At 37.2% G+C, this 14,321-nt stretch overlaps 1 protein-coding gene across 19 annotated transcripts; it reads left to right on the top strand.

Moving 5' to 3' along the window:
* The first annotated feature begins 2,407 nt into the window (after window positions 1–2,407).
* Window positions 2,408–13,928, top strand: LOC112553177 (cytochrome c oxidase subunit 6B1-like). 19 transcript variants are annotated; one of them, XR_003096980.1, is made up of 8 exons: window positions 2,752–3,074; window positions 4,078–4,976; window positions 6,959–7,113; window positions 7,487–7,536; window positions 8,389–8,472; window positions 12,509–12,559; window positions 12,828–12,916; window positions 13,289–13,403. XR_003096980.1 is itself a non-coding variant. In XM_025220273.1 (7 exons), exons 2-6 carry the CDS (start codon window positions 4,101–4,103, stop codon window positions 12,535–12,537), a joined length of 1,194 nt encoding a protein of 397 aa, XP_025076058.1. In that variant the 5' UTR covers window positions 2,792–3,074; window positions 4,078–4,100; the 3' UTR covers window positions 12,538–12,568; window positions 12,828–12,902. The 19 variants fall into 19 exon arrangements, 9 of the variants coding, with proteins under 9 accessions (XP_025076044.1, XP_025076020.1, XP_025076106.1 ...); XR_003096986.1 differs by lacking the exon at window positions 13,289–13,403 and having other exon boundaries at window positions 2,750–3,074; window positions 7,446–7,536; window positions 12,509–12,568; window positions 12,828–12,902; XR_003096989.1 differs by lacking the exons at window positions 12,509–12,559; window positions 12,828–12,916; window positions 13,289–13,403 and adding exons at window positions 8,879–8,996; window positions 9,269–11,010 and having other exon boundaries at window positions 2,750–3,074; window positions 7,446–7,536.
* The last annotated feature ends 393 nt before the right edge of the window (window positions 13,929–14,321 follow it).

Genomic DNA, 14,321 nt, shown 5'->3' with positions numbered 1-14,321 from the left:
GAGACGTTTGACGCAGAACAATTTGTACAGTCAACCACCTAAATTACAGATTTTTAAAAAGTGCAGAAATACAGTACCATTGTTCAAATATAGTGTACAATGCCAGTCATTTGTTGGAGGGAACACGGATAGACAAGGCAGCTGACGCCCGCCACTTGCCAATTTAGGCGATGGTGAGCAGGCACCGTATACATGTAGACCGGAAGAGGGGTTTAAATGAGTGCAGCGCTGATCAGGGTGAATAGCAGCGAAACATTTGTATGCATGGGAGCCTGGAGTAGTCCAGATAGTAAATGCCTAAAAACTCGAAAGACGAAAATTATGGTTATGTCACTTGCATGTTGTAAGCAATATGAAGAGAGAACCTCGTGGTGACAGCATACGGTCGACATTTCGTATTAGGATTTTCACATAAATCACCTGTGATTAATCAGCTACATCCCAATATTACATGCGTCACCGTGACGAGCAAAACAACTGCCTACAGTGTATCCATAAAGCTGTCGCACAACATTGTTTTGTTACAGGAACAAATCGTTGGAGAAACAGAAATGTGCAGAGTGATGTTTTGCCTATTGCCATTAAATTTCACTGTGATATAAGGCTTTTGGTGTTGAAACAATGTAGGTTCAAGGCAAGGGCGGACAAAGTCTGACCAAAGAGGATCTGTTGACCCTCTTTAACCATTGGGATAGACGACAATTAACACATTCCTGCCTCACCTTTCGGCTTTTGCACCTCTTTCCAGAAGTCGGAAGAAGTCCATCCCTTTATGCAAGAGAAAGTTGCAACAAAGTTTTTGTAAAGGAAATCTGATTTACTTTTGCTGCACATGTGCCTACTTGGTGACTTTCGTGCCGATTTTTTTTTTTTATACATAAACAAGAGAACGCTTATTATACTAATAATAGGATTAGTATAGAGCAGGGATGCACAACCTACGGCCCGCGGGCCATATCCGGCCCGCGAAACTTCTGCCCACAGTGCAGGAAATCGGCATGTTAGTAATAAAAGAAGACCTTAAAAAACGAAAAAAAAAAAGGAAGAAAACATGTCGTCAATATAAGCCCTCATACACTTAGTAGATAAGCAGGCCGCAGGCCGAAAAAGGTTGGGCATCACTGGTATAGAGCATCCCCCCCCCCCCCAGGCGAGCTCATGCGCTTCACAAGAGGAGCAGAGGGGGAATGAGGCCGTGTGATGTAGTCGTCACAATCCAGTACAAACAAGCACGACATACACGAGCATGCACCGGTTAGCAATGCAAGAACATGAAAGAACGCAGAGATAGGGTGTGGGGAGAAAGGACAACAGGATGGATGAGTTATAGTAGGTCTTTCCTACGGAAGGACAGAAGCAGGCCATTCCAAATACTGGAGCCGGAGGAGAAAGAGCGACTCCGAACGTCTCCAGTCTGCTCCGTGGAATAGAAAACCTGCGTGGGCCGAGTGAGCTGACCAGTTGTGAGGCTGGTATTGGCAACACAAGCTCAGATTGGAACAAGGCCATGAACAACACGATATAACAATTATAAGCATGACGATCTTGAATTCGATGCGAGTCCCAACTGGCAGCCAGTGGAGATCGCGTAGAAGGGGTGTGACATGGTCGTCGACCTTCTTACGGAATACAATGCGGGCAGCACTGTTCTGAGCTCTCGCTAGAGCTTGTCAAGCAGGCAGCCAGGACGATCTATGAACACAGAGTTACAGTAGTCGATATAAGCTGCTTAATTATGATTGATGGAAGCAACACATGCAGCAGCGGAAATCTCCCCGAGGATTAAAATGAATCCTGAAGAAGTTCTATACTTTGATCTTCTACGTCCAGTATAAATTACTGTATACCAGTGGTTCTCAACCTGTGGGTCGCGACCCCCTGGGGGGTCGCGACGTGCCTACAAGGGGGTCGCGAAGGTGGTCCTTTTTTAAAAGTTTCTTATACCGGTATTAGTGAAATTAGCTTAGATTGCTGACTCCCCTCTCCCTCTCCAGCAATGAAAGTTTTTTTGCCATTTTCAACTTCGTATATGTGTGAGCAAGGATTTTCAGCATTGGCAGCACTACAGTCTCAATACAGAAATCGTGTGGACGCAGAGGCTGAGCTGCGGATAGCAGTGGGTACGAACATCGCACACAGGTTCGCTTCTCTATGCAACAGCAAGCAGGCTCAACCTTCTCATTAATCAAAGTGAGTGTCCAATAAAATAATATTTATTAGCACCGCAGAATTTGCTTTAGTAAAATTTCATTAACAGTTATACTTCTTGCAGATACCAACTTTGTTCTTCCGTTGTTGATTTCCTCGACGCGGCGTTCGAGGTTAGCTAAGGCTCCCCCCCTTCCTCCACTGACCTAGCTGGCTAAGGGGGTCGCGGACGTACCGGTGTCCGTCAGGGGGGGCGTCACAAGTAAAAGGTTGAGAACCGCTGCTGTATACTGTAGTGTCATCACGGACGTGTAATACAAGTACGTATACGTGGTATTATTTTTGTTGTATATCATTCAGAATTTTATTGATCCTGCCAGAGGAGAAACTTTTCCGAAGTTGCAATTTCTTTTAAAATGATATACTCAACGTCAACATCGAGCATATATAGGAAGCTTCACTGAAAAATACAAGAAATTTGCATATGTTTGAAGCTTCAACACAACTGATAATTTATAGTTGTTGAATGTGGTAGTGTGTATTTGACAGTTTGGCGAGTACGGATCGTGGGCCAGGTGAGAGAAGCGCATTGCTTGTCTTTAGGGCGCGTTAATGATAGTGTAGCACGAGTTCCTGTGGTCGAGTTGATAATTGTTTGGGGCGAAATGACCGGCCCCTTGACTACGACCTCGACCGTCAACTATGGGGCCGGTGGATCTCGCGCGTACACTGTAAACAAGTGTATAAAAGATTGGTAACTGGGACTCCCTGGCATGCCACGCTGCAAACTGGTGCAGATACAATAGAATCCACATTTTCTGAATGATGTCAGATATATATTCCACACAACTACTGAAGATGATGTGTGTGGCTGAACATCAACAGTCGTCGCCAGCTTGAATAAGCACTTTGACACCGCGCTACAGGTTGCACTTCTAACTTTTCCGATTTCACTTCGTGTTCGTCCATCGCATTCACAAGTACTGAAATAATAGAAAGTATAACTGCGTGTTTATTTCTCGCGGAAATCAGCAAATACTTTCAGAATCAGTCAAGCAGGTAAACAATATAGGCAGAAATGTAAAATCAGTGATATAAAACAGCTCATAAAGATCCCATAAAAACCGGAAATAACCTTGCCTGCTGTTTAACACGACTAGGTTTTTAAAATTAAAAATTCAGCCCACCAGTCCAATATAAATGTCAGCCAGGCGCTATTTCTAGCATTTGTAACCCGCACGCATGATTATGCACACATACACTATGTTTGTGTACACATTGTACACATCTTGCATTGTGGTAAACACGGATTAAACCACGGATCAGGTGTATAATACATGTTCGTGATTAAACTGCATTATTCGGTACTCTAATATATCGGAACGAATGGTAAGGGTACTCGGACATTAACAACGTGTCCCGTTTGATCAGTTTTAAGTTTTCAGAATTTTGTAACAATTTTATTATTGCAGCGTCATAAGCTCAGTCGATAATTTTACATTATAACTGGAGATATATTAAAAAGTAGTATAAACAATTTTACACCGTCTCGATCATTAGCTTTGAGCTATAAGCAAAGGTTACAGCAATTAATAAAGTGTTTGAAAAATATTAATGACAACATACGTGTACATTCAGTTCATAGATGCAGAAAGTGTATTGCAAGATATTGTGGAAACAAACCAGATTAACAGGAGTTCTCATTCATTTTCATTCCCATCAGTCAAGGATTTGACTAGAAATATCTACTGTCAAAAAAAAAAGGAATACCTTTGTAAGGATTTACAAAATGTTATACTTTATATATTATGCTTTCATTTAGTCATAGCTTAGGACAGAAGAAAGCACATTAAAGAATTAAAACTATTGTTAAATGTACTTACATAAGTAAAGAATACAATTAGCTTGATGTTAAATTTGTGTTTACAGGAAGCTGGACCTCATGAACAAAGATGAAGCGAAATCTTCCAAGAGGAACAGCAGCATACTGTTGCCTGAGTCTGGGCTTTACCATGCTGAGCAGAAGTTTTGGATTTTATTATTTGAAAGTTTTTCTCAATCTTTACAATGTGAAGGAGAACTGGTTTCATCTGTCTCAAGTTCTCTTCATGATTTGGAATGCCATCAATGATCCACTTTTTGCACTTTTGCAGGACAACACAAATTCTTTTTTGACAAGGACACGACGGGAGGGCATTTTCTTCACAGCACCTCTTTTTGCTATGTCCTACATGATTGCATGGCTGCCCTTTGGACAGAGTGACTGGGCAGTAGGCATTCATTTGATTGCTGCTCTCTGCATTTATGATACCCTGTACACATTTATTGGACTTCTGTCCTGTTGTCTATTTACTGAACTGAATGTTTGCCAAACTGACAGACTTCTTCTTACAAGATATTCAACTATAACAAGTCTCATAGGATCCCAGAGCATCTTTTTGCTTGAATTTTCTTCAGACAGTTTGAGAGATTTTACAGCATTTCAGGCTACTTCGCTTGGTATTTCTGTTGTGGCAAGCTTGCTGATGATGTATGCTGGACTTCATGCTCACACAACGTATGATATTGAAGCTAAAGTTACATTCCCTGCAGAGGAAACCTGCAAAGACCCTGGTACAGAGAATCAAGAGTCATTCTTCAGAAACACTGTGCAAATTCTACGAGAAAAGAATTTTATTGCTTTTGTTGTCACCAACTTTTTTCAAGAATTCCATAAGGCATACCTGTCAGGTTTCACAGCCATCTTTTGTGACCATCTTATCCCAAAGTCTCAAGTTCCTGTGAGTGTCCGAAGCATTTTTTACGGATTGACAGGCACGTTAGGAGGGGTGAGTTGAAAGCTTTTGAAATAATTTGGCAGTAGAAAATACAATGCTTCAGACATTATTAAATGCTCAAAATATTCATTATTTGGTGAAAAGGTAAAAAAATTCACAATATTGTTCACCTTAATTTTCTTCAAGTATTCTTCAAGTTAATCAAGTATTGGCACACGTGCTTAAATCATTCTCAAAGCAATCGTTAAAAAAAGAAGTCCACCCACTTAATAGGAGTAAGCATTTGTAACACCCATGACATTTGGGCAACCAGGGGATGTCATGTGTATTTACATAGTTATTTTGAGTTCTGGTTTGGGTGTGTGGTGGGCTGGAGGTGTGACGTCATAGATTGTGATGTCAAAATAAGGGTGACGACAAAAAGGTCGACGAAAAAGTGACGGAAAAACGGAGGACGTTAGAAAAAGACCAGAGGAGGATACTAGCTAGGAGAATTTTCTTAACATCAAAAATAAAGAGCGAATTTGACGAATTTGTGTTGGAGTTTCACACCCAACTCTCAAACATCATGCCCGTTACACATTTATGCTTATTTGTTTAGTGAATAATTGTGCACTAATTTGAGGAGCGAAACTGCTATGGCTTTCTGCTTTTTTAACATTTTATGCAGAAATGGAAGAGCAAGACAAAGAAAAGAACAATAGAAGAACAACTGTTGTATTTTTTAAACATGTACAAAATTTCACCAAACTGCTTTTTTGAGTTGAAAAACTAACAGTTGGCATTCTTTATGCAGAGCTTTTTTCTGTGTAAAACAAAGCTTTGATTTATAAAACCAGAAATCACTATTACACCAGCTTTTTATTGCAAGATGATAAACCGTTACACTTTGTCTTCTCACCATCCTATTGTCATTCTGTTGGATGAGACACTTGCAGCAAGTACTTGCTTTTACTAGCTTTATGCAGGTGATCATGTGTGCTGTGGAACACTATTCCTAATTAACCATGCAAAGAAAATAAGCTATGATTTTGTTGCATTTTTGCCTTTTGAGTATACATTGTAGAATCCAGTAATTTGTTCAAGCTTCATTATATGTGTTGTGTTGCATGGTGTCTTTGGTTATCAATGCATGTCAGTCCAGTCCTATGGATAACGATACAGTTTATCAGCAGGTGTTTCTAAATATATTTCCTTGATTGTTTAACTGATAGCATGAAACAAATACATTCTGTGGAAAAATTTATACTATTTACTACACATATTGATAACTTTCAGGAATTGATGATCAGTGCACCAGAACTAGAAGAAAACCTATTTAACTTTGTAACACACATGCATGTTGTGCACTTTCAAACATCACATCAAGGTTTTTTCTCCTTCCTTTTGTCATATATACTGTAAGCCTTAAATAGACATGGACACAGTCACAGCTAGATGACCTGTTAACTGTGGCAGTACATATCTGCTGGAGAGGGGGACAAACTTGTTTTCTTTCTTCAATTAACTTTAAAGGCGGAACTTCTTTTGACCGTAGGAGGAGAATGGTTTTCCCCATGCGAGGAAAGGTAGGAAGACACAGAGTACTTACCACTAGTGGTCAGTTGTCTCCAATTAATACTCAGCAAGGGTACCCTTGCCTGGGCAAAACCATTTTAAAAACCACCCACAAGAAGTTCCACCTTTTAATGACAATGGCATTTTCAGATATGAAATCTTAACAATTTTTTTTTAAACATGGGTTACAATCTATCCATGTAAACATGCATATTTTATAAACATGCATAGTAATGTTTCAACACATGCCTGCACAATACACACATGCACATTCTCTCTCTCTCTCTTGCTGTCAGTGTCACAGACACATCTATTGTATAAAATAATTATCAGGATCAGTATTTCAGAACTGTGGTCAAAGACATTATCAGAGAGTTTCTTTGCTATAAAAGGATTAGATTTTATGTTGAATACATTGCTCAGATGATTTGTTTTTGTTAATGACTTATACAGATACAAAGACATCTTTTTTCCAGTTGGCAGTAATATTTGGTACACCGCTTATTGAAAGACTTGGGTACTTCCATGTGATCCGATACAACTTTGTTTGGAAATTCTTTGGTGGTCTTACTATTTTCTTCATGGGTCCATCCAGTCCATGGCTTCTTATGTTCTTCATTTTGTTGGATTCGTAAGAAAACTATTATTTCGTGCTGATTAATATAGTCTTGATAAATGTGTAAGATCATGTAGTTAATAGGTTTTAAAGCCTTCTAATGTTGATAATACTTTGATTTTTTGGTTTCACAACAGCAAAGTAAGGAAAGGAGGGGACGTGTGAAAGACGACCCTATTTAGTTATAGGCTTTTGTTTGTTTTGCATACATTGTAACTTTAAGATGAGTGGAACGGTTTTAGTGGAGTGGTTTATGGTCAAACGAATAGATAGATGCTGTCAGATAGGACACATCTACTATGATGATGCAAACTTTTTTTTTTTTTTTTTTTTTTGTAAATATTTAGTATGTCAGTGACCATGTATCATAATAGTGCTGGTTTGTCAGGCATGCGGCATTTGATTTTTCAACATCAGTCATGGTCCAACCACTGAGCCGTAAGTTATGCTGTATTTTCGTCTGAGTTCTGGATGGTCGGTTTTATGTTTTAAAATTGCATGCGCATGTGAACACCTTTAAACTTAATGATTGGCTTGAGGCAAGATTGTTTGCCTAGCATATAAGCAATCACAGTCTTACGAACCAAGCCTGTATGTGTATAAAGCAAGCTGTAACAATACTGTGCATGCCTCATTAATGCTGCATGTGCATGTATAAATGCATGCTGACATTATAGCTATCTATTGTTCAGGTGTGGACAGCATGGACTGTTGATGACAATGAGTTGTATAGAGTCTATTTTTAAACATGTCCTTGGTTATATATGAGAACAACTTAAATAACACTCTTTCTTACCCAAACCCGTCACATCGTAAGTTGAAACTGACAACTACTAAATGAGATTATACTTTGCTTGAATTTTTTTTTTTTTTTCCCCAAAAGTGAATAATGAAAATAAAGTTCCCAAAGCTAAGGATTGTAATTGCCATATGCAAAAATTCATTGCTGGATGACCTGCAATGTCACTGTAATAGTAAATGTCATTTAATGTCAGTCTAGGTCATAATTAAGGACTGTATCAATTCACCAGTACTTTATAAATAGCTTTTTTAAAGGAATGGTTGCAGGTGCATTAAAATGAATTAAAAGAGTTTTAATAAAAGAACTAATATCTATTATGAGAGATTGAAAGAGAGAATCTCTTCATGTATAAGTTTTCCTCTAAAATGTAACAGTTTTTGTTTAATTTTAAACCAATTGCTGTCAGATGTATAAAACTCTTGTCCACTGAATGATCACAGTCTTCCTACCAGTAATTCTAAGCATTACTTCAAACTGTTGATGCACAGGAGCTTTGCAATTGCAACCTTTTCCTTGTTTAACCTACCGCTGGCGGACATTGCTGACCATGACAAAGAAAAGTATAACCGCAGGTGAGCAAGCTATATATGTTGAAAATTAATTCTGGTTTATGATTGGTTAAGCGTGTTCGTAGGGTGGTCCAGTGATGTAACGATTAGCGCCTGTAACCAATACAGCAAAGGTTGGCTGTCCTAGGTTCAGCTCTTGTCTCGGGCACGCAGTTCTTTCTTTGCATGTGGCATCTGTGTACATGGCTTGCTGCCTTGCCATGATATAGCCTTAGTTGCTGGCTCGGCGTAGAACACCAATATTCCGCCCACCTTCCCCAAGGTTGTTCATGGTAATAGTGCTTTAAAAAAAAAAATTGAATAAATAGCGTTAATTATTCTATTCTTGAGTCTTAAGCACTCTTTTTATACTGTGTATATTAATACATGAATTCATATACTCACTATGTTCATATTCATCATAACAAAGGTACCACATTTCTTCAACCGTGTTTGCAACAAATGCTTTGATAGTGAAGCCATCTCAGTCCTTGGCACCTATGATTGTGGTTGCTGTTTTGAATGCATACGGTTATGAAGAACTGAAGGTAAGATTTCAATCACTCTAAGGTATGTTGTTAAGAATCACAATATTATCATAACAGCAGCTGGTAATTCAACACATGACCATGCTACCTTTTAGCAGTTTTAAGCTTAATTTCATGTTTGACTTGGCTTAGTACTTAAATAGAATCATTTATTAAATTCCTGAAATAGAATAATATATGATTTTAGCTGAGAGTAATAAAATATGCTTTTTGAAAATATTGTTTTGAGGTTTGGAATCTTAGTTTTTTTCTTTGTTTGTTGTTGACTGCAGGCTGGTTCATTGCCAACATATGAGACATCCATCCTCAAGAGTGTGATGTTCCAGATAATAAGCATCTTTCCAATTCTTCTTGCTGTTGTTCAATATTTCTCATGGTCCCAGTTTACCATCCGTCACAGGATTGTTGAACAGACAATTGATGTCTGAGAAGCAAAATCTATTTTATACCAAGAAGCACTCACTATAAGAGCCTTAGCAATATGCTAGAAAAAATACAGGTGTTGTACGTATTAATTGCTAATGTTTCTGATATTTGTATAAAGAACGAATGTCCATCATTTGTATTGAGGAATGGAAGAGATAGACCATAATCTGAGCAGCATCTTCTGGATTTTGGTACTTAATATCGGTGTTCATCATATAAACCCTAAAGCTTTTATTGTCTTTCACCTGTAGATCGCATTAATGCATACAGTGCATTGAATCAAACTTTGATGCCTTTTATTCGTGAGATTATCAAGTTTGTCATTCTTTAATTATGAGAATAATAGCATTTTGAAAATTTCAACTCAGTATAAATGAAAATATCTAAAGGAATCATTTTCAGAAAGATCTGATTTACATACAGAAATATTTGATATGGATGATGATAGAATTGGTAGTTGTTTGCCATCAGGCCTTAAAAAGTTCATCTGCTTTATCTAACTGGTCTCTGGTCTGGATTGTACCATCATGACAATCTCTTTTGCCTAGAATTGTCTATATGAAATTAATTTCTTTTGATCTGTTATGAAGGGATTAAGATCTCTAATATATGGTGGCAGCTTAAGTTTTGTGTTGGATCCTGAGCCTTTCATGAAAACATGCATTTAGGTACACATGCAGAAACATGGACAACAGGACAGTGTGTCTTCACTGCTGGATTTGTGCATGTGCCCATGCATGAATGAATAATGAATAAATGAATTTTACGTCCTTTATATTTTGGTAGTAACCTGCAAATATTTTGTATATTGGCATATTGATACAGATCTTTTATAAAAGGTGTTTTAAAATTACTCTTTATATACTTGTTCTAAAAGGACGTGGGAATTTCGAATGGCAATACTTTAAAATTTGTTTTTCAAGAAACAAACATGGGATTGTTTTCTTATTTGATACTGCCAAAAGGGAAGTGGATTTTTTATGAAAATCAAGATTGATTACATCATCACTTGTATACTGTACTTGCCTGTTAGATTTTACCAGGGATTATGATTTAAGCGTGCAATTATTGTTGATAATAAGTAAATAGCCTGCAATTTTACCATTTCATTATGTTGTTGCTTTGTACTTATTAAATCTGTTAGGGTACATTGTTGTAATTTACCAAGTCATCAAAGTTTCTTAAAATTTGTGTATGTGTGGTACGTAGTAGTGGGGATGAGGGTGGTATTCCATGATTACATCTTTCACCATTGACTATAGAAGAAAAGCAATGTTGAAACACGTAACATTTCAAAAACTGAAGATTATTTAAGAGGATATATACATCATTAATTTACATCATGATTATATATTTAAATGTTTATATGATATATTTTAAAGCCATATTTGTAATTTAAGCATTTCACTCTCTTGTCATTTGTAAGTGATTTGTCATGTCTATCATTTTGGCAAGAATGTTTTTAAGATGGTGTATCAATGGATAGAGATCATGTCATTATAATCTCAAGGGAGTTTACTGCTGGTTTTTCTGGATTTTTTCGTGTACTTTTGAGAATTAAAAAGATTGTGAATATTTTCCCCCATAACCATTTTGAATCTTGAAATACAGTGATACCTCGGTTCTCGAACGCCTTGACTTTCGACCAAATCGGTATTCGACCAGGAAATTCGAGAAAATTTTGTCTTGGAATCCGAACAAATATTTGGAACTCGAACATCCGAACGTCCGAGATGAGCCGAGTTGAGCCGAATGGCGTTCATTCTGCCCAGCGCGCCTTGCTTGCGTCATCAGTGTGAGTGCAGAGAGAGAGAGAGTCACGTTTTTGTGGAGAGAGTCATGAAATGTGTGTAAAATGGGCAGAAATCGCAAATTTTGTTGAACAACATCACCCTGATAAAGTGGTAGCAAATAGAGCAGTTAACATTTTTAATGACAATGTTATGTCCACTTTCCGCAAAATTTTGCAAAGGAGAAAAAAACAGCAAACAATTGACAAATTCTTCCGTAAAGAAATCAGACAAGCAACTGCAGAGCAAGATTCTGATTCTCCTCAGCAAAAGATACAGAGAACAGAAACACCCGAAGAGCAGTTACCCTCTGTTTTTATTGAAGAGGACTCCCCTTCAAAACAATAACCATCCCCCTTCCCTCCTCCCTCCACATTCATTCCCTCCTGCCATAAAGTTTGGTACAGGTACAGTAAATGAAACACAATTTACTGTACTGTACAGTACATTTTATTTTATTTTTTTTGTTTTAATAAATACACTTTTATTTCTTATTTCTTGTTGAGACTCATGTTTTTCTACATATTATATACAAATTAGGCCAGTAAATAGGCATTTTCTGGGGCTTGGAACGAATTAATCCAGTTTCCATTATTTCCTTTGGGTTTCATTGCTTCGGTTCTCGAACAATTTGGTTCTCGACCGTCCTCCCGGAACGAATTATGTTCGAGAACCGAGGTATCACTGTATATCTCTGCCATGTGCGTGTGTGTGCTTCAAAGAGAGAATGTATGAATGAGTGAACATGGGAAGGGGGTTGTTCATGAGAATATACTGAACTGATAAGCTTTTCACCAGAATAACACTCAAAAAAAATTGCATAAACTAATATTATCAATAACGGTACTACGTTAAGAATACATTTCTCAATAGCTGACTGAATAAAACAGTTTTTAACACAAATGAAGGGCTGCTGTACAAATCGTCATTCAAAAACAATTCGTTTCCCAATGTAAAATGTAAAAGAAGAGCGCCGAAACTAATCCAAGATGTCAATGAACCGTGGAATGTGACTAATTGGTACCAACTGATCCAGTTTGTATATGTGTGTGAAGGTTAGCGCGCGTTTGTATATTTTGTCCATGATGCACGCTGTCCTACTAAAATAAAATCATTATACCACTTTCGAAAAAAATTCTCTTATCAAAAGTGCCTCGACAATAAAAAATGTTCACGCATCCACGTGTCATGATGATTGTTGCATTATTTCATAGCTCGCATTTCACACCGTTTGACGATATTTTTCTACAAGTACAAGGGCAGATAATCCTTTTCATAAAGTGCTCTTCATTGCAGGAGAGTTGTTAACGACCTCGCCGCCATAGCAGTCGTGACTGTTACTTGAAGGTCAGATTGGTAGGTGTACCGAATTGAATTGGAAAGAAACTGTTTCTTTTTTTTCCACTTTCTCGAGATTTAAAGACATGAGGGCATTGCACATTTAAATAATACATAACTATATTCGAAATTGAGGTATTTTCGGTAGCTGGGCATGATTTTTATAGTGGGAAATTCTACGCCTGCTCTGTATTAGTAATTCGTTGGGGCGATCGCTTGAGCAGCGCACAAACGATAAGCTTGTTTATTCTGAAGTAACAATATCTTCCTTGTTTAGGTTATGTCTTTGTCAGTCATGGCTGAAGAAAAGTATGAAATGAAGACTGCACCTTTTGACTCACGTTTTCCTAATCAAAACCAGACCAGGTAAGAAGAGATCACGTAGGCACACGACTAATTTATCATTACTAACAAATTGTTTTGTGAATTCCTACCGAGCTTCTTTCACTAGTTCTCGACCTTATGACATATTTTCCCACATATATGTTTGCGAGAAATTAATGTAACTTGATATTACCGTATACACTTGAAGTACTACTACACATGTTTTTTGTTTACAGAGAAATCACACTTTGTACTATACGCCTGTGTTTTTTGTTGTACCTAAATATTTCAGCTTCTTAAGTTGATTTCTTTACATGCGTACATTCTCTGTGACTATTGGAAATTGAGTATTTGCTCAGAGATCTCAGATTACCTTGATTTAGGGATAGTGACATTTGTGCTGTATTCTTGCAGGAACTGCTGGCAGAATTATGTTGACTTTCACCGATGCCAGAAGATCAAGGGGAAGGATTATGAACCTTGCAATTACTTCAAACGGGTCTACCGCTCCCTCTGCCCTAATGAATGGGTATGTCTTAGGCTTTTTTAAAGTTTATAATATGTGTTTTATAGCAAAAATAGCCAACACTACTTGTAAACAATTGGGCATGTGCAGAACACTGTTCATAGGATATTATCATTCACAAGTTGCATCAGGCTCAACTGTGTTGGTAAAAGCCATCATAATATCTACATCTAGGGATATTTTATGCAGCTGAAATAATTTATTGCTTGCTTATTATATTACCATCTACATCTTTTGCAGACACAGAGGTGGGATGAGCAGATAGAAAATGGAAATTTCCCTGCAAAGATATAAATGTTCCATGTCACTTCTTCTGATGCATCCATATCTTGGAGACCAGATTTTGTTAAAATTAGGAACATTGTTAGTTTATGTGTGCATGGACATTAATTAGTTGACATGATTTGACCGAATAGTTGAAAATAATCTGTGAAATCTTGAGGATACATGTTATATGTAACAGGCTATTTGCTGTTAAAGTGATCCATTTACAGCCAAATCTAAAAATAAAATGTGTATGACACATTTCATTTCTTTTTGTATTTGAGCTTGTTTTGAAAAGTTGTAGCAACAAGTTTACATCATTGGTTAGCTTTATCAAAGTTTGATGTTTGCATATTTTAATAAAAATTACTATGAGAACTTAAAATATACCAATGCCATTTTATAAATCAGGTAATGGAAAAGGTGAAAGTAAACCAGAGAAGGTGATTTCTCAATTAAGAAGTTTATCATGTTCATGTGGAGGTTTTGATTTGCAGTATTTTTATAAATGAACCAAGAGAGGGAAGTAAATTGTAAAAAAAATGGATGTTTAGGATCTCTAACATTTTTTCACAATTACCCATTTTGTTAATACGACAGTAAAACAGTAGTTGTATAGTTTTAAAATATTATTTTCAGGTTCATCTTTTATTGCAT

The sequence above is a fragment of the Pomacea canaliculata genome, linkage group LG1 (genome assembly GCF_003073045.1).
Source record: "Pomacea canaliculata isolate SZHN2017 linkage group LG1, ASM307304v1, whole genome shotgun sequence".
NCBI lineage: Eukaryota > Metazoa > Mollusca > Gastropoda > Architaenioglossa > Ampullariidae > Pomacea > Pomacea canaliculata.
This window is presented reverse-complemented; position numbering and strand designations above follow the sequence as displayed.

Excerpts from the sequence above, each read along its gene's own strand:
- LOC112553177 (XM_025220259.1), top strand. The coding sequence starts at position 4,101 with ATGAAGCGAAATCTTCCAAGAGGAACAGCAGCATACTGTTGCCTGAGT. Across the intron at positions 4,977-6,958 it reads TGACAGGCACGTTAGGAGGG|TTGGCAGTAATATTTGGTAC; the intron begins GTGAGTTGAAAG and ends TCTTTTTTCCAG. Across the intron at positions 8,473-8,878 it reads AAAGAAAAGTATAACCGCAG|GTACCACATTTCTTCAACCG; the intron begins GTGAGCAAGCTA and ends ATCATAACAAAG.